Here is a 26740-nt window from a genome sequence, read left to right as displayed (position 1 = left end):
TGTCTCGTTTCTGGAACAACAAACTGGAAAAAAAATTTTTACTGTGCATATTAGATAATGTATTTCTCTCAAAATAGTCTCCAAATGCAAAAATCCTAAATAAAACTGTTTTAATGATTAGATGGTCAAATGATGCCCCACTCCCCAAGCATCAATTAATCCACAGCTCCTTTATACAAAAAAAAAAAAAAAAATGCTTTCCATTTCTATTTAAAGTGTTTGGCAAAGCTTTTGTCTTTTTAAATTACTATATTTCTATTTGTTGTTAAAATATGTGCCATTGTCATATTAAGAAAAAAACACTGGGTTACCAAATATTATGTTCTCAAAAATTGTTTTAAAACTCCCCTGCCCCTGCAACATTGCCTATAAAGACTTAAAACAAAAAGTTAACAGTGAATATCTTTAGGGGTGGTAGTAATAGGGGATAGGGGTAGGTGGGGAGCTGAGCCAATTAAATATATTTTTATAAAGGGGGAGAAACATGGTAACAAAAATGAAAAATATGTGTTTCATTTAAAATGCAGTAACTCAAAGTGTGTTAACTCCCTCTCATGTAGATGCATACTGTCAGAGTTTAAAGACAAATATAATCATAATAGAAATTATTTAATGTACCATATAATTAAGCATACTTATTTAACTTCAGGTAACTGATTAGAAAGAAATAGCCAACCAATTATTATTATTATACCAAGCAATTATTATTAAAAGTGCAGACTATTTTTTAATGTATCATGATAACGAGAGACCAAAAAACACCAGGATACCCAGAACAACAGGAATTAATAAAACTATTTCAGATGGTAGTTTACTTTCCTCTTGTCTTTCCACAAGTCAGTGAAAAGCCAAGTTCAAAGTTTTAATTTTTTTATAGATTACATCAAGGAAACTACCACTAAACTTTTGTTCTGAGAGCTTTTATTTTTGGAACACTGTAGGTGAAAATGCATGTACCTTATATTTTCAGAACAATGAGATAAGATTTTTAAATCAACATGGAAAAATTCCAAATGAAGTTTATTCTTTAAAATAATCACCTTGGGAGGGAGGCTATTCCAACAATGCTACTATTTAACTCAAATCATTTGGAAGTTTTTCTTTCATAATTACTTTCAAAGCTACTTCATATATATAAAAAGTCACACTCATGATCATATAAGCACATCTTACTTTGGATCCACACCAAACCAGTGATTCAACTTGGTATGTTACTCTAGGTGTTAAACTTAGCTGCAACGGAACTTTTGGTTATCCCCAGAAATCAAACTCACATTAAAGGGATAATTTTAAGTGAACGTATAAGGGTTATGACCAGTAAGGCATTCCAGGACAGCACTGCTAAATAAACATAAAATCCCCCACGATGACTATAAGGAAGACCAACATTCTCTGGAATGTGAGTAAATCATGATGTTTACTTTAAAATTAATAACAAAAGTCATCTCTTAGTCATTTCTTTTTTTTTTTTTTTCTTTAATGATGGTTCAGATATATGCAAATCTCTAGCAGAGGACTGTGGTTTCTCTAAGTTTCCCTATCTCATATAGCCAAAGCACTTACTATGAGCTAGGAAATGTTTCAACCTTATGGATTTAAGTATTATTAGTATCTTTATCTTATAGATGAGGCAAGTAACTTCCTCAGGGTCACACAGAGAATAAGTGAAGAAGCTGGAATTTGAATCCAGACGATGATTCCATACTCTATATGTCTGTGTGTCCTGTAAGCAATAAATATCCATCCCCACTTAGAGAAGAGGGATATCATTTCCAAGGGGACCACTTAATAGCTATAGCTGACTCTACAGAGGACAGTTTAGGTATACTCAGGTCCTCTCTGAATTGCTTCTGAACCAATACCTACAGATTATTATTAATACCTTTGGAGTTCTACCCCAAATCTTTAGGAAAGGAAATAAAACAAGTCAACCAGTGAACAAGCAAGAAAATCCATGTCCATTGTATAAAATATTAAGTGTTGAATTTAAAGTTTATTTAATTTTAAATTCAACTTTAAATATTAAGACTTTTTTTTTCTAGTAGCATAAAGTACATGACTATTTTAATACACTGCTAGTAGGAATATAAATTATTTTCTTGATAAATTTCTGTATTTTCCAAGTTTTTTCCTTTTATAATCAATGAAAAAAGTTAATATTTTTCTAAAAATGACTGAAGTTCCAATAAACAGTGAAAATTCTATGAAATATTAGTTTTTTTGAATTTTTATTCAAAGAACATTAAGATGGTCAGACTTTTTAAAAATTTTTTAAGATTTATGAGATGTATATGTTTGCTCATGTACAGATCTCCAAGTAATTTTTAAATGCCAAAGACACAAAGTTCTTAGTGTACTCCTCACCAAGGTATGATTCTGAATCCCTGATCCTGGAATTGGTAATATCTGTAAATAAAAATTGTATTTCACAAAACATGTAAATGAAAAGGATTCCAAAAATAAATACTGTTTTAAATCTGTAACTGGGTGATAGTTATACAATAAGAAATAATCTCTAAGGGTAATATATTCAAAATTAATATATTTTTTAAAATAGTTGCTAAGCTTTGCATAAAACACCTTTATAAACATCAGTTTCAGACCATCTTCAGCTATCAGTTATATAAATCATCACTGACACTTCCTTTCTTCCTTTTTTTTTGGACAATAAAATCTTTCCAACTCAATACCACTTTCTTCTACAGAAAGAAGGAGTGCTTCTGGGACAGAAATGCTAACGCGTAAAACACTTTAGAAAATTGAAAGGATACAAGGACTGAATATTACATTTTTAAATTAAAATAACTGGTGTTCTATATGTGTCAAATATTTACTAGAAGAAGTCAGATGTAAATACCTGCTGCTCCAGACTCTTGACTATAACTAATGGACGAAGAACGTATAGTTCTCAGACGTAAACTCTGGGCTCTCTCCTGTCGAGCAGCATCACAGGTCTGATTGGGGTGCCAAATCTGTTTACAGTGGTAGCAAAACTCTGTTCCACAGCCTTCTCGCCCACAAGTTAATTTTGGACAGCTAGCACATCCAAATGCTATCACAGCATACCTTTACAGAACAAGAAAAAAGATTTAAAATGTGATGTAAAATAAGAGATACTCATTAAGTAAAAATACTACCCAATTTAAATGCTATTTCAGAAAAAGTTTTCTACTTATGCACGAGCTAACAGTCATAAACCCTAAAACTATCTATCTCATCAATATAAAAATGGGGAAAAAATAAACAGTTCACAAATGAAGACATATAAATGCCTAAAAAAATTATTAAAGTTTAATTTTCAACTTTTAACTTTCAACTAGGACACCAAACTGTATATATAGCCTAGTCCTAATTTTATAAAAATTCTATTAAGTTAGTATTATATGCACATAGAAAAGACTAAAAAGAAATATACCAAAAGTCTTAACAGTAGTTTCCCTGGTATTAGGGTTTTTTCTTTATATACTTACATTATTTCTAATTTTTACAACTACTTGTTAATGATAAAATCAGAAAGATAAAAAAATTACCTATTTAAAATTATAATGACTATGGATCAGCTATACCTATCAGTTAATGGCAAATGAGGCCAATTCATACATTTTGTATCTTGTGTTTATGCATAAATTCTCATATTTTTGTTTTTAAGATGCATGGCAGAAGTTGTCTTTGGTGCCAATCTCCTAATAAAAGGTACACAAACTCTAATTTCTCCATCAGGAAATTTGTTATTTTGCTTCAGAAAAAAAACCTGAGAACAGCAGATTTGTGACTAATATCTATTTTCTGAGTTAATATTTTTGGCACTTTAAGAATTTCTGACTTAAAATAAGTTCTGGGCACTCTTCGACATTTATCCCAGAGAAATGAAAACTTAAGTTTACACAAAAGCCTGTATACAAATGTTTACAGCAGCTTTATTTGTAATAGCCCCAAAACTGGAAACAGCCCAGATGTCCTTCTTCAACAGGTGAATGGTTAAACAAATTGTGATGCATATATACCATGGGATACTACTCAACAACAAAAAGGAACTACTGATACACTTAACAACTTGGATGAATCTCTGGGGTATTATGCTGAGTGAAAAAAGTCAGTCTCAAAAAGTTACATACTTTATGATTCTTTTTTTTTTTTTTTTTTTTTTGCAGTACGCGGGCCTCTCACTGCTGTGGCCTCTCCCGTTGCGGAGCACAGGCTCCGGACGCACAGGCTCAGCGGCCATGGCTCATGGGCCCAGCCGCTCCGCGGCATGTGGGATCCTCCCGGACCGGGGCACGAACCCGTGTCCCCTGCACCGGCAGGCGGACTCTCAACCACTGCACCACCAGGGAAGCCCTCTGATTCTATTTACATAACATTTTTGAAATGACAAAATTTTAGAAATGGAAAACAGATCAGTGGTGGCCAGCAGTTAGGAATGGGGTGGGGTCAAGGAGCAGGCAGGAGTGAGGCGGATGTATTTAAAAAGAGCAATATGAGGGATATTTGTTGTGATGGAATTGCTCAGTACCTTGACTATGGTGGTGGATATGGATACACAAACCTACAGGTGATAAAATGGTATATAACTAAATATACACACAAAGATAAATACAAGTAAAACTCGGGAAGTCTGAATAAGATAGGTAGATTGTAGCAATATCGATATCCTAGTTGTGATATTGCTTTATAGCCTTGCAAAATGGTACCACGGAGGAAAAATGTTTGAAGGATATAAAGAATATCTCTGTATTATTTCTTACAACTACACATAAATCTACAATCATCTCAATAAAACTTTCAATTGAAAAAGCCTAGTGTTTGAAAGAGAAACAAACAAGTCATCTATGCATAAGAGGCTTTTGTAAATATCAAACATTTTGCCTAGAAATTTAGGGGAGTTTTTCAGGGTTCCTCTTCTTACTGGAATAAAATTTAAATAATAGTTGTAACAGAGATTTTTATTCAATTACAAGATAATCTATTAAATTATGCAAAATGTTAGGAGTAAGGAAGTTCCTCCAATTTTGGACCTCTTGCTTCCTTAGTATCTCACCCTTTAAACTTAAATTTTACATATGAAATTCCAATTTATTTATTTATTTTTGCGGTACGCGGGCCTCTCACTGCTGCGGCCTCTCCCGTTGCGGAGCACAAGCTCCGGACACGCAGGCCCAGTGGCCATGGCTCACGGGCCCAGCCGCTCCGCGGCATGTGGGATCCTCCCGGACCGGGGCACGAACCCGTGTCGCCTGCACCGGCAGGCGGACTCCCAACCACCGCGCCACCAGGGAAGCCCCCAATTTATTTTTGATAGGCCATTTTCCAACTACCATTGTCTATCATAAATGTGTTCAAACCCGGCTGAATTAAAGGCAATTTAAACCAACACAGGGTAATCTAGGAAAGTTCCATTTCCCTGACGGCTTATTCATTGGAGTCTCAATAAAAAGAAAACAATTCTTGAAAGACTCTTTATTTTCTCCCAAGTTATAATGTAAAGCAGTCTTTATAATAGTAGTAATTTCAGTGAAAAGGAAATGGCATTCTCTTCTAAACCTCTTCTCTACCCTACTTTTTCTTGAAAAAAGGAGGAAAGGCGAGAGACAGAATGGGGAAACCCGTGTGTGTGTGGGGGACTATGTTATGACCAACTATTTTTTTAAGTCAGTCACAATTTATAAAAGCAGAAGAAAAGTTTAGACTACCAAACTCCACTCCTACCACTTATTACCTGTATAATTTTATGTAAGCTACGCAATCTCCCTACAACTGAGTTTTCCCAAACATAAAATAGGGATTCACTAAAGTTTGGCTTAGCCTCAGTATTCAGCCAAAAACAGCTTCAGCTTTGGCCTTGACCTTTAGAAGGCCAAATAAGCAAATGACTGCTTCAATGACATTTCTAGTACCTCTGCATTTATGCTTGACTATCATTTCTACATCTATATAAATAATGTAAGTAAAAAGCTTACTGCTTTATATGGTGAAATCTTACTGAAGTATAAATGTACACCGTGGACAACTGAAGTATAAATGTACACCGTGCTGCAAGAATAAAATGCAGTAATTCTTAGTGATGATTGTGAAAGCCAAATTTAGACACAAGTTTAAGAACTTTCAAATAATTAAATAGGGAAACAGATTTACAGTAAATATGAACATCGAGATTGCTTTAACTAGATAAATCTAGGAAGAAAATATTCTTTCTGGGAAAACAAATATTTATAAAAATATATGAGGTAGATTAGCAGAAATTGGGCTATATCGTAATTCTAACCTTTGTAGAGGCTGTTCAGTGTACTAGTATATCACTAAGCAAAACTTTTAAGAACTGACTTAATTTCTAGTTAGTGATTTAGGCTATCTAGAGACAGCCTTTCAAGAAAAAGACCTTTTAGGGAATTCTTCACATCTTGACAAGAAGAATTAAAAGCAGAATGTCAATTTTGCCATTTCAAAATTTCACAAGTTCCAAAATCTGGCAAAATATCCATAAAAACATGAAGGGTTATGGCAAAAAAACTGAGGACTCATATTTTCTTTTCAATAATCAGATTTCCAAAGAGCTTTATAAACTGCTTTAAGATAAAAATTACTTAAACTTTTGAGTCTAGAGACTTAAGCTTGTTGAAAATGACTGCTTATAGATATCTATTTAGAATTTTTAAAATATGCAGTGTAATTACCAGGAGCAAACTAATAGCTGACATGTTAGCTAATTAGTTAATTACCATTCCCGCATCATGATGTCACACATTTAATATGATGGCTAATTTTTAAAAATTAATTCTTAAAATAAAATTTTATATTTATTCCTGTATCTCAAAAGTTCCTCACTGGTGATATTTGACTTTGACCTTGGATGAATACTGATTAAACATCTGGCCACTTGGCTTTTCTGAAAATGTAGATTTTGATGTATCTCAAAAATTAGGACATAATAGGGCTTCCCTGGTGGCACAGTGGTTAAGAATCGGCCTGCCAATGCAGGGGACACGGGTTCAAGCCCTGGTCCAGGAAGATCCTACATGATGCAGAGCAACTAAGCCCGTGTGCCACAACTACTGAGCCTCCACTCTAGAGCCCGTGAGCCACAACTACTGAAGCCCACGTGCCTAGAGACTGTGCTCTGCAACAAGAAAAGCCACCACAACGAGAAGCCTGCGCACCACAACGAAGAGTAGCCCCTGCTCGCCACAACTAGAGAAAGCCCGCGTGCAGCAACGAAGACCCAACGCAGCCAAAAATAATAAATTTTTTAAAAATTAGTAATAACAAAGTTATGTTGTTTAAATAAAACAGTGTGTGTGTGTGTGTGTGTGTGTGTGTGTGTGTGTGTAGGGAGGGAGGGAGAGAAAGAGAGGAGAGAGAAAGAGGAGAGAGAGGTGGGGGAAAGGAAAAGAGAATTAGTTTACAGCACATCATATGTATTCAAAATGTTAGAGATAAAGTACATCAAACTTGTTTTATGCTACTCTGCAGTATTTTTTTTTTTTTTTTTTTTTTTGCGGTACGTGGGCCTCTCACTGTTGTGGCCTCTTCCGTTGCGGAGCTCAGGCTCTGGACGCACAGGCTCCGTACGCGCAGGCTCAGCAGCCATGGCTCACGGGCCCAGCCGCTCTGCGGCATGTGGGATCTTCCCGGACCACGGCACGAACCCGTGTCCCCTGCATTGGCAGGCGGACTCTCAACCACTGCGCCACCAGGGAAGCCCTGCAGTATTTTTTTAAATAGAAAAGCTAAGATGTCCTACCCCAGAGCTAAACATTTAAGTCCCATTCAATCTAAGCAAATTCCAAAGAAAAACAGGATTATCTTTAACAATACTAACCAAATATTTTCATGACTGTGAATTTTGATAACTATAAAAGTTAGGGTATTTTGTCTAGAACCTTTTTCTTATGCTAACAATTATTGAGAGTTTACTATGTAAGTGTTCCGTTTTCATACACATTCAATCTTAGTAACTGTGTTAAGCACATTCTATTATATATTGAGCAATTAAATGTACCTAGCATTCACATATTTTGAAAACAGAATGTCAGGACTCTTGAAGATGATTTTCATTGTGTGGGAGCCAAACTTATTTTCCACTGGAGAACAGCTCTCAAATTATAATGGAAGCAAATGGTAAAACTAAATTAAATACAAAATATTTGCTTTAAAGAAAAATTTCAATGCTCTAATGCATTAGGTATTATTTGAGAAAATAACAGGCTCAGCAGAAGGTCACAGAAATAACTGAATAATACTAGTTAACTAAGTAAACATCTCTGGCTTAAACAGTACACAAATCTTGGTTCAGAAGATAGTTCCATTTCCTTCTATGATCCCTTATTTAACTCAGGTCTTACTTTCTGTCTCTATTTTTCAGCTGAAGATCTCTAGTTACTTGAAATGTTTAAACATTCCTACTTAGCAGCAGTGGAGGGATAGGAAGAAAGTGGGAAAGACGGAAAAGGACTGAAACAGGCAGTTTTTCCAGAAATATTTTCTATTTGTTGGATTGTTAATAGGTGAAACATACTAAGAAAGAACTCAATGGTCAAGTTAGGGACATGCTAAGCAAAATTAAAGTACTTTTTTGTTTGTTTTTTTACTATAGGATTTGCTAAAATAATTTTTAACATACCAATAATGTACATATATAGTAAACATTATTTTCCAAATATATTTGACCATGACATGTTATTTCTTGGGAGTGTTTCACAGTACTAGAGTTCCACAAATTAGCATTGAGGAGGTAGGAATACCAACTAGGGTCGTATACTCTGCCTAGAGCAAATTCCTCATGAAGGAACAAGTAAGAAGAACAAACTATACCAAACATGAAATGGAATCCTAAGAAGGATATAATAGTTTCAATAAAATTTTTAATTAAAAAATGAGAAAAAAGAAAAGAAAGATTATCCAGGAGTCCAAGATAACCTTTCCCCCAAAAGCACAAAGCTTTAACACAACCTTTAAAGAACAAAGAAAATATAATCAGAAATACCAAAATTACTTGATCCAGTTAAGGGGAAAAGTCAAGTTTTATATTCAAATCAACAGGCTCATGATTCCATTAGCAAGAAGTTACTATTATTCCGTGGAAAAGGAGTGACTTAATTAATATATTTGAGAGACGGTCTAGACAAAGTGAGGCTCATCTCCTGGTTCCCCCTTTCAGGATCTGCTTTCCTAGAGAGGATGCTTTCTGTTCTGCTTTCCAGTACATGCTGTAGGGGAGGGGAGGTCTACGGTTGTAGAGAACCGCCCAGATTATTTGCAGAAGTCTGTCTAATTTCAGGGTGGAGTGTTAGGCCATTTGGGATGCATATCTAAAGCTAACTTCTTTAGCTAATTAGTAAAAGAAAGCTGATATGTCTCCTATGTCTTATGTCAACTCAGTTCTTGTTTTCTCAGACACATGTACTTGTTTCCTCGGGAGAAAATCAAAGTTGGACCTGTTCTCTGTTCTAAAAGGTTAGCCTACAAAAGCATTTCCAGCATGTCAAAAGACGGGCAAGTTATGGCTAAAACTCTTCTTTGGAGGACGGGAATGAGAGTCACATAGATAGAATAAAATTCTAAAAATACATGTTCCTTAGTTCCTAAGCCTATGGTGCCACTCCATTATGAACAGTGTCCATTATGAACAGTATCTTCCACCAGAGTAAGTTATTATTTAGAGCCATTTAAATGTCAGTAAATCAGCTCAAAGCTTAACAAACCTGATTATAGTTGAGCACACTGCTTAAAAATGGTTTATTAACTGTTCCTAAGACATATGATTTACATTAATGGCATATATTCAGATTTGTTCATTCAATAACTCTTTATTGAGCATGTGGTTAACCTGTGGTTATAAAGAAAAAAATACTTTTTATTTTTACTCTTGAGGGGCTCACAGACATTAAATCATTAACTATATTCTAGTATAATAAATGTTCCTGCATATTCAAATCTCCCCAGTAAAGTCAAAAGCACTCACATGAGATGACATGGATAATGTGTGCTAGTAGAAGGGTAGTCTTAGCCAATTGAAACAAGTGATGACAGAAACCAAGATGCCAGTTTTTTGCTATCTGCCTAGACAATGTACAAACTAAGCCTCCTAGGCAGAGGTAATAGATATTTTTATCCAAGGCAGGTCTTATGCTTCCCCTCCTACATGTCCCTCACTGTAATTCTTTTCCTCAGCCATGGCCAGATTTTTCTCTGAACCTGTATAGACTGGCATGTTCTAGAAGCAGTCCAGGTAACTTCACCCCGGTTAAATCACAGCACACAGCTTTGGCCTCCTAGACCCCTTCGCAAGAGGGGTTTTCAGAAATACATACTGTCCTTTAAACAAGCTTAATCTGCCCTGGCCCTCAGAAGAGAGGAAAGACTATAGGTCAGAAACCCTCAGAGGTCTCAATAGAAACCAGGTCAGGTTTTCTTTCTACTCTGAGCTAAGGGCAATATTTCTCAGTGTGTTAAACTACATGTTTAAGTAAAACTGGTGTCAGATACAGAAAATGGTCATTTTGGTAAGTATCAAAAGCAAGAGGAAAACATAATTTCACATTTAGCATTTCTGGAAAAAAGTCTTTCAAGTGTGTTGTACAATGAAAGGGATTAAAATACTACACGCATGCCTGTGGTCCTAGTACGTACTACTGGCTATGCATTGCTATGAATAACTGTCAAACAGTCAGATATTTACCAGTATCCTCTGTGCCAGATTTCAGTAATAAATGGAGTTTAAATAAGAAATTTCTCTCTGTGAATCCAAAGATTTTAATAAGTTCCAAGAGGGCAGAGATTTTCATCTTTTGTTAGTTATTAAAAATTCCCAGTACCTGGCACACGGGTGCAGTAAATATTTGAAGAACTGTCTGATTAAAAAAAATAAAAACAAAACTTCAGAAATGGAGATGAGGAGTGATAAATAAGAACTATAAAAAGCTTACTGTGTGCTAGGAATTATGCTACCAATAACATTAAAAACCTTCTCAATCCTTAAAACATGATAGGATAGAGATTCAAAATCAGGTCTGTCCACGCTCATGCTAAGTACAATTGTAATTTGTAATGAGGTCTTATGCAGTATTCTATGTTTTCAAAGCATATGTATAAATTTTGTCACAGGTGATCTTTTCCACATAACACAACCATAAAACCTATAACACAATCAATTATATAAAATATGCTCTTACTAATCTAGTGAGCCAGCATAAATTGAATACAAATGAAAATACACAAAGTGATTAATCTCTGTGACATGTTTTCTTTGTCCTTTGTGCGTAAGACTACTAACAACCACCAAAACCAAAAATTAATTTATAGCCAAATTAATCAAGACTAATTCTCTGTTAAACTTATGTAACAATCAAGTGGTTTTCATAATAAAGGAATCTATTAAAGTAGGTGTTTCTATTATTTTAAGATTATTTTATACTTGAGTTAACATTCATGTCTTCCTCTCCAAAATACTTAGAATACCTAAGCCATATTATTTTTTAGCAATGATGTCTCAATAAGAAAATGTGCAAAATACCTAAGAGTATGAGATTATGAAAAAAATTTAAATTTACTGAGAAATGTCATATACACCAAAGGATTTATAAAGAATAATAAAATGAATACCCCCTGAATCTACCACACAAGTTAAGAATAGTATCAGTAGGGTGATCATATAATTCACAACCTGACTGGAACACCTGAAAAAGAAAGGTAATGCTATTAAAATTTACACCAGTACAATAAGCATGAATTGGAACTATCTTGGGCAAACCAGAACCTATGGTTACCTTGTTTGTCTGTGGCTTTAGAAGTTCCTTGATTGCCCCTTTGAAGTTCACATCCCTTCTTCTTCCTCACAAGAGGTAACCATGAGACTAAATGCATTTATCCATTTTACTGTTAATGAACTTTTTTGTTTGTTTCTTTGCTATTATGAACATTCTTAAACATGTCTCTTAACTAGATGTCTCCTGGCACACAAGTAAAGAGTTTCTCTGAGGCATTTAACTAGGAGTGGATCTTCTAAGTTACAGGATGTGTGTTCAATTTTACTAAATAATATAGCAGTAAGTGATCTAATCAATCTATATTTTCTTTTAGTTTAATTTTGTCCTTTTATTTATATAACTTACCTCTGTAATCTGTTTTGATTTTGTTTTAATTTATTATATGTGGTGACAATCTAATTTTTTCCCCTTAAATAGCTAATTTTCACAATTCTATATGGTGAATAATCAATCCTTTCCCAGTTGGTTTGGCATTCTTCCCCCCAAATCAAGTTCTTTTTTTTTTTTTAATAAATTTATTTATTTTATTTATTTATTTTTGGCTGCATTGGGTCTTCGTTGCTGCGCACGGGCTTTCTCTAGTTGTGGCGAGCCGGGGCTACTCTTCGTTGCAGTGCACGGGCTTCTCATCTTGGTGGCTTCTCTTTGTTGCAGAGCACAGGCTCTAGGTGCGCAGGCTTCAGCAGCTGTGGTACGCGGGCTCTAGAGCGCAGGCTCAGTAGTTGTGGCGCACGGGCTTAGTTGCTCTGCAGCCTGTGGGATCTCCCTGGGCCAGGGATTGAACCCGTGTTGCCTGCGTTGGCAGGCAGATTCTTAACCACTGCGCCACCAGGGAAGTACCCAAATCAAGTTCTTAGACAAGTGAGAATCTACGTCAGCCCTATCTATTGTGTTCTATTAGCTTGATAGTGTTGATATTATCCACTATGATGACATGATCCATCAACCCAGCACAGGAGAACATACCTATTTAGTGACCAGAAAGCCTGTGCTCCTGAATTTACTCTCTCAATCTCTCCTGGTCACAGGTTCTGACACGAAAGCCTCCTTTTAATTTGTTCCATCATTTTCACACATTTTCTTTTAAAGCTATTAAATGCTTAAAGGAACTTGTGAAACACCTCTTATCCTGGGGTTCCATGAAAGACAGTTAGAAAATCACACTTTGTCCAGGTGAAATGTAAAATACTGCTGTTTGAACTCCTGCTATAGGGTATTTGCTATAATGACTTGCAAAAGGCTTTTTTTTTTAAACCTAAAATTTGTAATCAACTTGAAATCTACTCTAATGAACGTACACACCTGCATTAGTGAAAATATTCTGCAGGGGTCCACGGGATCAAGAGTGATACAATCGTACCTAAGCTCTTCTTCTCTAGCTCAAATTATTTAAAGGCACTGTTCATTATCCCTATTTTCTCCCCATCTTTTTCTTGAGAATTTAATCCTTCACAGGTCCAGAGTTTGCTTCTACCATACACCTGGAAGCACAGCCAACCTTGGCCCAGTTTAGATAGTATCTTTAATATATTATTTTGTTATTTATGTTACAGTACAAGCATCCTGCAGTATAGGAGATCATAATACAAATGTGATACTAAACAGTACCTCCGAGTCCTTCACACAACTAATGAATTCATAAAATGTTAAATAATTAGATAATCTAATATTTTTAATGCTTTATGTTTCACAGAAATCCCTGGTGGACAGTCAAGTGCTAGTGATACCTGGGAAAACTGGTGGAATTTGCACAGGCTAGAAACATACTATTACCTTTCTCACTTAAAATTATGGAATTGGTAGACTAAATACAATCTGAAAATTTGCTGCTCAATAAGTTTTTAATAATGGATTTGATCAGAGTCCTGAAATTGTCATTTGATAAATCAAACTCACATTTCAGCCTTGTCTCTGATTATACCCAGATAATCTTGGAAGTTCTGGGTTTTCCCAAACTCTTATTTATAATCTCTGGCTTACTAATGGTATGCTAAACTCATCCAGGGTTTATGGCTTTCCTTATTCGTGAAAAGCATATGACTATTTTTTTCTAGTTCTGACAACCATACATGGTAAATACCCTATTAACAGGAGCTGCTGTTAACATAATAACCAAATATACAAGCAAAATTATTTTACTTTAAATATTGGGAAAATGGAATTTGTAATTCAAAAGCTTGAGGCAAATGAAGTATTACATAATCTCTAGATCTTGTGTCTCAAGAACACATCAACTCATGAACACATCATACTGTGGCACGCGTTAAGGTGCCTTTCAAAAGGGTCATTTACGTTTAAACGAGTGACTCCCCCACCAAAAGCAAACAAACAAAATGTCTGCTCATTTCATATATTATAACAAAGTAAAAATTCTCCAAATGGATGGGGAAAATAAATAGGACTAGATTCTGCACTCTACCATCTTATCCTTTTCTTCTGAAAACAGTCTTAAGTGAATATATGATGCAAAGACAATATAAAAATGAGTAAGACAAGATTCCTGCCTTTAATATCTAACATTGTCCCTGACACATGGTACATACTCAACATATTTTTGTCTACTGAATGAATGAATTACCTGGCATGTTAAGATTTTTCTTTTGAGTAACAGTCAGCAAATTCTTATTTTATCCACAGAGAAAAAAATTAACTCAAGAAAAATCAAACAAAATCTTCTTACCCACAGTCTGGAGCTGGACACCACCTACAATCAGGATCTGCAACGAGCCACCGTCTAAGCATAAATTCTTCATATTTTTCCATCAAGACATCATCACTTAATATCAAGCGAATATCGTGGGGATTAAACCGTTCAGTACATTCTGGGCAACTGATATTAACCCTACTTTCAGAAATTTCTATCCTTAGGTATTGTCGTAAGCAATCCACACAAGATCTATGATGACAAGTCATTATCTCAGGAAATCTGTCTTTAGAATGCCGTAAAAGGCACAAGGGGCACTCTATAAAGTCTCCAACTTGTTTGCTGATAGAAGTTAATCCATTGTCAGAGGAGGTATTTGTAGAGAAAATGGAGTTCTTATCAGTACACATTTCGGAATGTATACTTTCAATACTCGCAATTCCATCCACCCCGCCATTTAGCTCCCTTGATTTACGTTTGTTATCCTTTTTCCTCCGAAACAGAGAGCCTATTGAAATTCTTCTTTTTTTGGGTGCCTTTTTGACCGAAGGCAAGCTCACAGATGAAGCAGAAGACTGAAGATCTCGATCTGAACCCATTTGCCGATGTAAACTCATGTCTAAAATGCTCATTAGAATTGAGTCAGGGTCTGTGTTTACACACAGCCCTTCATTATATTTAGAGATAAAACCTGTTTCTTGTTCTTGCATTCAGATTAAGTCATGATGTAAGAAAATCCTATTTGGTTCCTTCAGAGAATTCTTGAAGGAGTTCAATTTATGGTAGACTTATCACAGATGTTCTGAAAAACAAAACAAAAACACCAAGATTATTTAATTGCATGTTTCTTAATAAACTTACAAACTCTCTATGAAACTTCAAACAAGTATGTTCTTTAATCATTAGTTTTTGGTTTTGATTTTTTTTAAATAAGGCCAGTTTATTGAGTAGTCTACAAGAGAATATAAAACCAATGCTGATATAACACGGATATTACTTAATCTTAAGAGTCTAGATTTGAGCTGACCTTATTCTTAATATCTTGTACAGGGCTTTCCTGGTGGGGCAGTGGTTGAGAGTCCGCCTGCCGATGCAGGGGACGCGGGTTCGTGCCCCGGTCCAGGAAGATCCCACATGCTGCGGAGTGGCTGCGCCCGTGGGCCATGGCCGCTGAGCCTGCGCGTTCGGAGCCTGTGCTCCGCAACGGGAGAAGCCACAGCAGTGAGAGGCCCGCGTACCACAAAAAAAAAAAAAAAAAAAAAAAAATCTTGTACAAAACTTATGATTTTTATCACACTCAAACCTCAATGATTCCCACTGCCTTTAGGAGTTTAAAAAAAATTGACAATAAAATGGACATGCAAATACAAATGGCTAAGTAGAGCTTACACAATTGTGAAGAACAAAGTGTGTGGGGGGGCAGGGGATGCTCTTACACTGCCAGATATAATGACTCATTATAAAGTTACAGTAATTAGGAAGACAGTGTGGTACATCACAAAGATGGATACAAAGACCAGTGGAACAGAACACAGTCCAGGAAAAAAGTCCCACATATACACATGGATACTTGACTTATTGCCAAAAGTGACACTGCTGAGCATAAAGAATGGCCTTGTCAAAAACAAAACAAAAACAACATAGTACTGTTTTACTGGTTACCATCTGAGAAGAGAAAAGGAACTTAACCTATAGCTAACCCCCTGCATAAAAATCAATTCATGGTTCATAGATCTAAATGTGAAAAGTAAAATCATAACGCTTCTAGGAGTTGACAGAAGAGAATATTTCAACAAAAAGATTTCTTAAACAAAACATACTAAAGTACTTACCATAAAATGAAAGATTGTTAAATTGGACTACAATAAAATGAAGAGACAGTATTAAGGGAGTGGGAGAAGACATTTGCCACATAAAACTAATAAAGGACCAGTATCCAGAATATGGGAAGAATACTTAGACGTCAACAAGACAAAGCAGACAATATAATAGAAAAATGGGTGAGGGACATAACAGGCACTTCACAAAAGAATATGAAAAAGTGCTCAACATCATTTGTTGTACACATTAAAGCCACACTGAGAGACCACTACACACCCAGCAAAATGGCTAAAATTCCAACTGACATTTCCAAATATTAGCAAAGATGTTGACTGCTGGTAGGAGTTTGGAAAACTACTTTGAAAAACTGTTTAACAGTATCTACCAAATTTGGACACATGGATACTCTATTACCCAATTTATACTCCTAGATATAAATGCACGAGAAATGAATGCACACATGCACCAAAACATCTACATAACAATATTCACAGCAACACTAGTTATAATAAGCCCAAACACTGGACACAACCCATATTTCCATCAACGGTAGAATGGATAAACAAGTTGTGGTATATTCATTCCACATTCTGGTATATTCTGGTATACCAGAAAGCAATGAAAATGAACAAAATACTGCTACTCATAAAACAAGAATGAATCTCTCATAAAAGGATGTGTACTGTATAATTCCATTTAAATAAAGTTCAAAACCAGACAGAGCTGGGCTTCCCTGGTGGCGCAGTGGTTGATAGTCCGCCTGCCGATGCAGGGGATGCAGGTTCGTGCCCCAGTCCGGGAAGATCCCACATGCCGCGGAGCAGCTGGGCCCATAAGCCATGGTCACTGAGCCTGGGCGTCCGGAGCCTGTGCTCCACAACGGGAGAGGCCACAACAGTAAGAGGTCCACGTACCGCAAACAAAACAAAACAAAACAAAACAAAAACAGACAGAGCTAATCTATGATGTTATAAGTCAGTACTGTAGCTACCTTTTGAGGAGAGGCACAAAGGAAAAAGCACATGTATAGTGGTTACAAAGGTATGTTCACTTTGTGATAAATCACTGACCCACAGATTCATGATTAATGCATTTTTCTCGGTGATTGTTATACCACGATTAAAGGTCAAAGAAAAAAAAAAGCTCCCTGAGGTGATATCCACACAATTTCACTCAGGCAAACTTTACTCACGTCTATCAGTTTATATTTTCCCATCATCTGCAGCATAGTCCCTTAATTCTGAGGGAAATATAGAGTGTGATGGTAAATGAACTAAAAATTCTGCATATTTTCTTCTTTATAGTTATTATTTTCTCTTGCATCTCAAAATGCTTTCTGTACTCCAGGGTTCAATATATGTATCAATGAACAGAACTGTAGAGGGAATCTATCTTGGGGATTCTGTCCTAAGAATTTATCATTTAAAACATTAAACCAGTGGTATTTAATGAATATCAGCTGGAGAATTTTTCAAAACACACTTTTAGAAATTTGATACCCATATAATTCATTATCCAAAAAAGAACCTAGTAAGAGTGAATGGAGGTGCTATTAATATTTAAACTAGGATAACAGGGGCAAACTAGAACATACTGTCATCCCACTTAGGAAGACTTCCTAAAACATTCTGCAAATAAACAAATAGGCATCAAAGGAAAAGAAACAAATGTGAATACTAAAAAATTTAATATTTTTATATGGTAAAAAATACTACAGAGTAGGATGATGTGATAAATTAGTAAAACATGTATAACAATGAACAAATTTCCTTAGTATACAAACAGCTTTTACACATAAGTAAGAAAAAGATGTACAACCTAGCAGTAAAATGAGCAAGGATATAAGGAGGAAGTTTGGAGAAAAAGAATTACAAAAATTAGGAAGATAGGAAACAGTGTTCAACAACACTAAAGAAATGAAAATTCAAACACTAGATACACCATCTTTGTACACATCAGACTGACAAAGGTTGAAAGGGTTGGTGAACATGTATTGAAAGAAGCACCTCACATATTGTTGGGAGGACCGCAAATCAGCACAACTCTGGGGAACCAATTTGGCACTATCTATTAAACTTCAAAATTGCTTTGACCAGCAATCCTACATGTAAAATTTATCCTTCAAAAAATATGACACAAGTGTGCAAAGAAATACTGTGCAAGGAAACTCACTGCAGCCTAGCTGATACAAGCAAACAAAACAAAACAAGGCAAACAAGCCCCACACAAAACCTGGAAATAACTTGTGTCCCACAGGGAACTGGTAAAAATAAAGGAACCAACCACAATTTACATGTAATGATAGGGAAAAGATCTCGCTACATAATACTGAGTGAACAATAATAACTGCAAAATAGTATGTATAGTATGAACCCATTTGTGGAAAAAAACGCACCCACAGAGGTTTACATGTACGTACACAATTTCTGGAAAAATGTTAAACCATTAACAATGGCTACCTTGGGGAGAATAATCTTTAGTATTCACTTTCTGCTTTCTGCATAGTTTACAATTGTATCATGAGCATCTATTGCGTATAGTTTTAAAAAAAACCCAGCTAAGGGCTTCCCTGGTGGTGCAGTGGTTGAGAGTCCGCCTGCCGATGCAGGGGACGCGGTTTCATGCCCGGGTCCGGGAAGATCCCACATGCCGTGGAGCGGCTGGGCCCAGTGAGCCATGGCTGCTAAGCCTGCGCGTCCGGAGCCTGTGCTCCACAATGGGAGAGGCCACAACAGTGAGAGGCCCGCGTACCGCAAAAAAAAAAAAAAAAACCAGCTAATTGAACCCCACCAATGACAACAAAAAACGTATTCCACTCTAGAGCTACCCAATCAAATTGAGGATGTGGTCCAGAACTTGTATATTTTGAAAATGTTCCTCAGTAATTTAGTTGCACATGCTGGTCAAGAACCACTAATTCTAAAGACAGTCTGCTAAACACTTTCACTTAAAAACAGAATTCTACAGGCTTGGCCTCCAAAAACAAGGCTCCTTGCTTTTCATTAGTTTAGGTACTGAAAATAAAAGTGCCATTAAAAAAAAAAAAAACAACCTCAGTTTATAGTCATTTTCAGCCTATGGGGCTATAGTGAGGTAGTACTTAAAAACCTATGTATAGAGATATGAGAGACATTAAAAAAAACCCACATAAATTAATGACTATCTGTAGAAAAAATCCATGAAAGGTGTCTAAAAGCATGTGACTCAACAGTATTGGGAATGCCTCAATCAAGGGGACTTTGGCTTAATTTCAAAGTTAAAGTCTAAGCCTAGCATGTGCTAAACCTCAGGAGGTTACCACCATAAACAAGATAGACATGGGTCTCTGTACTCAATGCGATATGTCTGGAGAAGAAATATATGTCACAAAACCAATAGTTATAAACTTATATATATTAAATTTATCTCTGTTACTACAACTCTTGAAAACAGCTGAGTCCATTTTCACCAGATTTAGAGGGAGTCTTTCAGACATTATGACAAACTATAGGCTATTACAGAATTCATCTTAAAAAGAAAGGAAGCCATCTTGCGAGCCACCTACAAGATTAATAAGAGGCCCTGCATAACAGCAGATTCAAAAGATATAGTCAATATTTCACCCCACCGCCCTGAAGTGTGGACATATTCGTCCCTCCTTCCCCTCCTCTCAGTCATTTACAATATACAAGTTTTAGCCATATACATAAAGTTTACTCTAACTTTGCAGATAGGAAATCAGAGACTCAAGAGTATTAAGTAAAGAACTAAACCTAATTATTCTAGTGGTATATGAAATTAAGATTATGTGGTTCACCCACAAAGAGTTTTTAATCAAACTGCTTATTTGCATAAACACTTAGAAACTAGTAAACTAACTTGGATTTCTGAGACTACCCTTAACCACCAAAAAAACAAAAAAGCACTACAGAAATTCTGCCAATTTGAACAGATGACAAAAATGTGTGAAATTATAAAAAAAAAAACTTTCAGTGATTTAGAAACTTTACTTATTTTTAGAAAAAGCTGATTTTATTCTCCAATGAAGAATAAAAATCTATTATTTGCATCATTTAATATAGTACTATTCTTTTTGAACTCAACTTTTTAAACTATCAACTGTATCAATCTGTAAGTACTACTGTTATGTTCGGCCTCATAAATGCACACACCATTAAGACAAAAATATTATTTGAGTTCTAAAACAAAGAGCTGGGTTGCTGGTTGGAAAAAGAAGGGAAAATATGTTGTATATAATAATACCACTACACAGTAGAGTTTTAAAGTGCTTTTAAAGCACTTTTGATTTAAACTTCATTGCCCTATGGAATGGGTATTATCCTGATTTGATAGATGAGAAAACTGAAGTGCAGAGAGGGTAAATGTTGCACAGTTAGGAAATAACAGGGTTCAGGGTCAAATTCAGGTCTTCTAATATCTCGGCCTCAGTACCATCATCTGTCTGCAGCTGCCTTCATGAAACAACTCCAGTCACTATCAGTATCTCAAAAATTGTCTCAGAAAACAAAAGACAATTATATTTTACATATCATCTAGGGCTGGTCTTAACTATCCCTCAATTCCATGCCTTATTCAAGCCATTCCCCCGTATGAAATGCCACTCCCTCTTCTCTCCTCCTAACTAAACTGTACTCACATTTTATAACTCAGATAAGAAATTTTTACAGTGTTCACTTGTTTTTCTGCCCTGATTACTTCAATGTTTTAATAAGGTTTTAAATGTAGAACTTGAGTATTGTGATTTCTTTAATACCACACACAGCCAAGATGAAGTGAGGAACATAGACACTGTGAATAAATACCAAATGAGTATTTCTTAAAATGACACAATGTCACTGAAGTGATGATACTATTTCATAAGCACAAGAAAAAATCTTGTTATTTCACTGTCATGCCTCCTAGGCATATACATGCTCTACTTTTTAAAACGTCCAATTAGTTCACACCAAGTTTACAAAGACAAATATGAGGTCTACTGGATCAAAGGCAAAATAAATTATGTATTAAAAACTTAGAGTAGTTTACATCATTTCAGAGCAGGAACAGAAGATGAGAGGCAGTAAATGTACTTAATGATGTAATTTGAAATATATACAACTCCTAATAATCCCCAACTTTGGATATTCTTTAAACTGATTTACTATCACAAGGATTTGTCGAAGTACAACACATCGATAACATGAAGAAAAGCAGTGGGGAAAAAGATAACTGAGGTTGGCCTCCATGATGTTATGGCTGTTGGCTTAGTGGGGATACCTTTCCCCTCTAAATAAAAGTATAGATCTGTAATTGCAGATGCTAGAAGAGCTTAGTGAAACAGAAAAGGAGAGTAAAATACAAGTAGACCCCATGTTATGTATTTTCAACCAAGTATCTAATATCATACAGGAGGCAATTCTCTTAACACCAATGTCACAAGAAATTCCAATCACCTGCTAATTAAAATATGAGAAATGGCTCTCTTTCCCCCTCTTTCCCAGTCTAGCACAACTCCAACAAGTAACGAAGACTCTCTGCCAATTGCTGCTACACACTTTCATCCCCCTGAAGAAACTGGTTGAAAAATTAGTTTTTATCGCTGGCAAAGGAGCCCCACCTCCTGACCTTTTTATGTACTTAAATTGAAGACTAGCACCTGAGACTGGTATGAAGGACAAAGACCTGAACCTGCTTACCTAACCTTCTCTAGCCCACAGTGTTTATACCTCTTTAAAGTCAAGATCTCTTTGATTCTAACTTTTTTGTACCTCTTGAGGAATACGGAATTAAGAAATAGGAATAGCCCACAACAAAGGTATTTCTACGACGTGTCAAAGCTTTATGGACCAAAGATGTAGAAGTGCTGATAACTTCGTACGGATGCATCATAAAATACATCTAATTTGGCAGCACGCTATTTTTTAATTCTTCGTAAAAATTATGGAAGTTGACCATTCCAGGTGAAGCACCTAATAAACAATTACAATATTGTTTGACATGAAAATGTGTTGCAGATTTTAAATGCTCAACTTATAAACACAGGATAAAAACAGTTAGAAAACTCAAATCCATACAAAATAGTAGCTCATGTTTGAAAAGCTGTATCAGTCAGGGTCCTGGCAAAAAAACAAAGCAGTTTCAAAGAGATAACTGAAGGGCTCATTTACAAAGGTGTGGGTAGGGTTAAAGGAACTAACAGGGATGGGAAAGTCCTCAGGAAGCCACTGCCAGCCTTCTGAAAGAAGGAGCAGGGAGAGAGCTGTCAAAAGGCAACTGGAAGAATAAATACCCAGCTTCTCTCTTCTCTGGATCTCCAATATCCACCAATGCCTCACACTGGCTAAATCCAATGAGAAACCAAAAAAGGAGCCCAAGTGAGGCCGTCCTTAGACTAGGTCAACCTCCTCTGGGGCACAGAGAAAGTCAAGGAAGGATGAGGAGTGGATCTGGAGGGGCAAATAAAAAACACCCAGTCTGGATGTATAAAGAAGAGAATTTGGGAGTCAAGATCTGGTCAGCCACTGTTAGTTATAAAATCTCAGATAATGTCCATTCCTGAGTCTGTGATCTCCACTACAAAATATGGATGATACCACTTACTTCAAATAGATGTTACGAGAAGAAAGTGAAATTGGCACGTGCTAAAACCTGGCACTATGCTAAATGTTAGCTGAAGTGAAATGTAAGACAAGCTTTGTATCTCTAGTACCTAATACAACTTGTAACTTATTGTAGGTGCCTAATAAACACTGGATAAATAAATTATGATGCAGAACACACATAAGTGGAAGTGAGGAACTGAGGATTCCGTTCATATCTTTGCTTTTGGCTTGTTATTGCTGTAAGGTTCTCTGTAAGTGATACAACCTTACTACATCCACCTTTTTAAACTGTGAAAAGAATCTTTACCCCACAAGCCCTACAGCAGCCATCCGCAAGCTTTTTGGCACCAGGGACTGGTTTCATGGAAGACAATTTTTCCATGGACGGGAGTGGGGAAACGGTTTCGGGATGATTCAAGTGCATTACATTTATTGTGCACTTTATTTCTATTATTATTACACTGTAATATATAATGAAATAATTATACAACTCACCATGATGCAGAATCAGTGGGAACCCTAAGCTTGTTTTCACTTGCCACTCACTGATAGGGTTTTGATATGAGTCTGCAAGCAATTGATTACGGTCTCTGTGCAGTCAAACCCCTCTGCTAACGATAATCTGTATTTGCAGCCGCTCCCCGGCGCTAGCATCATATTCTCAGCTCCACCTCAGATCATCAGGCACTAGATTCTCATAAGGAGCGCACAACCTAGATCCCTCGAATGCGCAGTTCAAAGTAGGGTGTGCGCTCCTATGAGAATCTAATGCTGCCACTGACCTGACAGGTGGTGGAGCTCAGGCGGTAATGTGAACGATGGGGAGCGGCTGTAAATACGGATGAAGGTTCGCTTGCTCACCTGCCACTCACCTCCTGTTGTGCTGCCGGTTCCTGCTGTGCTGCCACTGGCAGTGGTCCGTGGGTTAGGGGTGTTGGGGACCCTTGTGCTACAGGATAAATAAGACATGTTGAATATCCTGACATTATACAACTTCAAGAATTACAGATTTAAAATATTCAACCAATAAACATCTCCTAACTACAAATGTTTTAGTAGCATCTACTAACCACCCACATGCCTATGTGATTTAAGACTCATGAAAGGGTATTTTGGAGATAGAAGGCTAGGCAAAATAAAGTTTATAGACAATAAAGAAATTAATTTACCAAGAGAAAACCCCATTATACTCTTGAATATGTTTCTGCCTCTGTTATTCAGCTAAAATTAGGTTTCTTCTGTTACTTCTTGCAAAGGTAAGACAGAAAATCCAATAATTTTGTGTTGATAAATGCTAAGTATAAGAGCAAAGAGTACCTACGGTTTCTGATTTCAATTTCTTTTACTGATGTCTGACACCCAGATGTTCAGCACCTCTAAAACATGAATGTAATAAAAGTAGAATGCAAAAACACTTAATAGCACTGTTGAAGAGAACAGAAAGAGGACTAAGTATAAAGTTGTTTTTGTTTGTTTGAAGTGAGGAGGGAATAGGTACAGAGATTCCCAGCACAGTTTCTATTGATCATTAATTCTGGTCACTAGTGAAGCCTGAGCTATCTCATACTCAAGTGAGAATCAAGAACATAAAGAAACGAGACTTTCTATTTTAGAAGCTACTAAAATACTATTTTATATTACAAAAGCATAACAGGCCATTAAACTTTTTCAGCCATATATACTTATGTTGAGAGGTTGAGAGAAGATGAGGAATAAAGAAAAAATTTTAATGACTATATATTTGGTATTATATGTGGTTCTCAAATGTTTCCAAGTCACATTTCATTTTCTGTGAACTAACCACATGTTCATATCCTGCTGTTGGTATAAGGCTTTTTATGTAAAGGAACTTTGTTATTATGTGTCAAATAATTTTTTTTTAAACTGTATGGTAATTTTCCAATGTAGGAATTTAAAATTTTGTGTGTGTGTGTGTGTGTTCAAATTAGCATATCTTTCTCTATGACTTTTGGATTCTATATCTGTCTTGGAACATCTTGCTCACTCCAAGATTATATTTTTAAAATTTGCTCATGTTTCTTTCTGGTACTTCTATGATTTGTTTATTGCTTACATCTTTCATCCGTCTCAATTTATTTTCATGTTAGGACTAAGTAGAGATCAAAATTTGAGTTTTTCTAAATGGCTAGCTAGTTATCACAACACCACTTATTGAATAATGATCTCCTTTCTACCTATCTCTGACCTAATTTGGTAGGCTACTTCTTGGTGTATGAATTTCTTGCTACCTAGGTGGTATGGACTTCCAAAATATGCTCTTGAAATAAACTACCCAACAGTTTCATTCCAATTTATGCTCCCACCAACTGGAAAGGTGCTTACTTCCCTGAATTCTCATCAACACCCTATATCATTTCAATAGTTTTTTCTAAGTGGCAAAAAAAAGTAAGTACTTTCATTTCCATTTCTTTGATTGCTAAACAAATTGAACGTTTGTTCACGCTTACAGCCCTCTTTATTTTTTCAATGATTTATCTGTTCATATTTTTTACCCATTTTAACACTGGAACATTAATGGTCCTCTTTGATTTTAAATCTTTCATATTAACTTCCTCTTAATATTTGCCCTTTAATTTTGTGATTTTTGAAGAAGTTTAACATGTTTATTTAGTCACATCTACCAAGTTCTTCTTTCATTGCTTTATATGCTTACAAAGTATTTTCTGAGGATAAAATCTATTTATAGACACATTTACCATTTCTGGTACTGTTCATTCCTTCTTGTGGATCCAAGTTTCATCTGATGTCTGATGTCATTTCCCTCCAGCCTGAACAACTTCCTTAAGCGTTTCTTGGTGTTGCAGGTTTCCTAGCAATGAATTCTCTCAAGTTCTGTTTATTTGAAAAATGTCCTTATTTCACCTTCATTTTCATGGATATTTTGTTCTGAATATAGAATTCCAGGTTGATAGCTTTATCCTTTCAGAACTTTAAATAGGTCATTCCATTGTCTTCTGGTCTCCAATCATTTCTGATTAAGTTATCCTTCATTGGTATTGTAATTCCTCTGTAGTAATGTGGGTTTTTTTCCCCCTTTGGCTGCATTAACATTTTCTTTCCATCTTTGATGTGCAGCAGTTTGATTAAGACACACCTAGATGTGGTTTTCCTTTTATTTATCCTAGTTGGGGTTCAATGAACATATTTTTTGCCCGACTGTCTGCTATGTCTGTCTCTTATCTCTCTTTCTGCTATTCACATGTTAGTTTTTTGTTTTTTTTTTTTCAGTACACGGACCTCTCACTGCTGTGGCCTCTCCCGCCACGGAGCACAGGCTCCGGATGCGCAGGCTCAGCGGCCATGGCTCACGGGTCCAGCCGCTCCGCGGCATGTGGGATCCTCCCGGACCGGGGCATGAACCTGTGTCCCCTGCATCGGCAGGCGGACTCCCAACCACTGAGCCACCAAGAAAGCCCCACATGTTAGTCTGATACTGTCCCACTGGCCATCAAGGCTCTGTTCATTTTTTGTAATCTTTTTTATCCATTCTTTGGATTGGCAAATTTTGTTGATCTAGCTTCAAGTTCATCAACTTTTTCCTCTTCCTTCTCCAATCTGCTGTTAAATCCATTCAGTAAAATGTTTATTTCAGATATTGTACTTTTCAGTTCTAGACTGTCTATTCTTCTTTATAGTTTCTATTTCTCTGTTGAAATTGCCCATCTATTCAGTCATCATGATCATGGATCTCCCTTTAGGTCACTGAATATATTACAGTTGCTTTAAAGTCTGCTAATTCTGCTAATTTTAGGGTCAGCTACCATTTTGGGGTGCATAGTCTTGACATTAAATCACATTATCCTGATTCTTCACATGTCTAGTAGTTGTCTATTATAAACTGGATTTTGTGGATGTTATGCAGTAGAGACTTTTACAGCTTCTTATCTGCTCCTAAGAGTGAGGATTTTTAT

The 26740-nt window shown here is 36.1% G+C and overlaps 1 protein-coding gene across 3 annotated transcripts in view; it reads right to left on the bottom strand.

Annotated features, from left to right (window-relative positions):
- Window positions 1-26740, bottom strand: part of RNF19A (ring finger protein 19A, RBR E3 ubiquitin protein ligase) — a 58271-nt gene that overhangs the window by 17017 nt on the left and 14514 nt on the right. The window contains exons 2-5 of one of the 3 annotated variants that reach the window (XM_029222660.1): window positions 23681-23757; window positions 14443-15208; window positions 2858-3066; window positions 2365-2406 (exon numbers count right to left, since the gene is read on the bottom strand). In XM_029222660.1, the coding sequence (XP_029078493.1) occupies window positions 2365-2406; window positions 2858-3066; window positions 14443-15116 (925 nt within the window). In that variant the 5' untranslated portion in view covers window positions 15117-15208; window positions 23681-23757. The remainder of the gene's footprint in view (window positions 1-2364; window positions 2407-2857; window positions 3067-14442; window positions 15209-23680; window positions 23758-26740) is intronic. The other 2 variants (XM_029222659.1, XM_029222661.1) reach the window with 2 other exon arrangements.

Source organism: Monodon monoceros, unplaced genomic scaffold, assembly GCF_005190385.1.
Source record: "Monodon monoceros isolate NGI ecotype Baffin Bay Population unplaced genomic scaffold, NGI_Narwhal_1 Super_Scaffold_14, whole genome shotgun sequence".
Taxonomy (NCBI): domain Eukaryota; kingdom Metazoa; phylum Chordata; class Mammalia; order Artiodactyla; family Monodontidae; genus Monodon; species Monodon monoceros.
The sequence above is the reverse complement of the archived record's forward strand: the minus strand, read 5'-3'. Positions and strand labels throughout refer to the sequence as shown.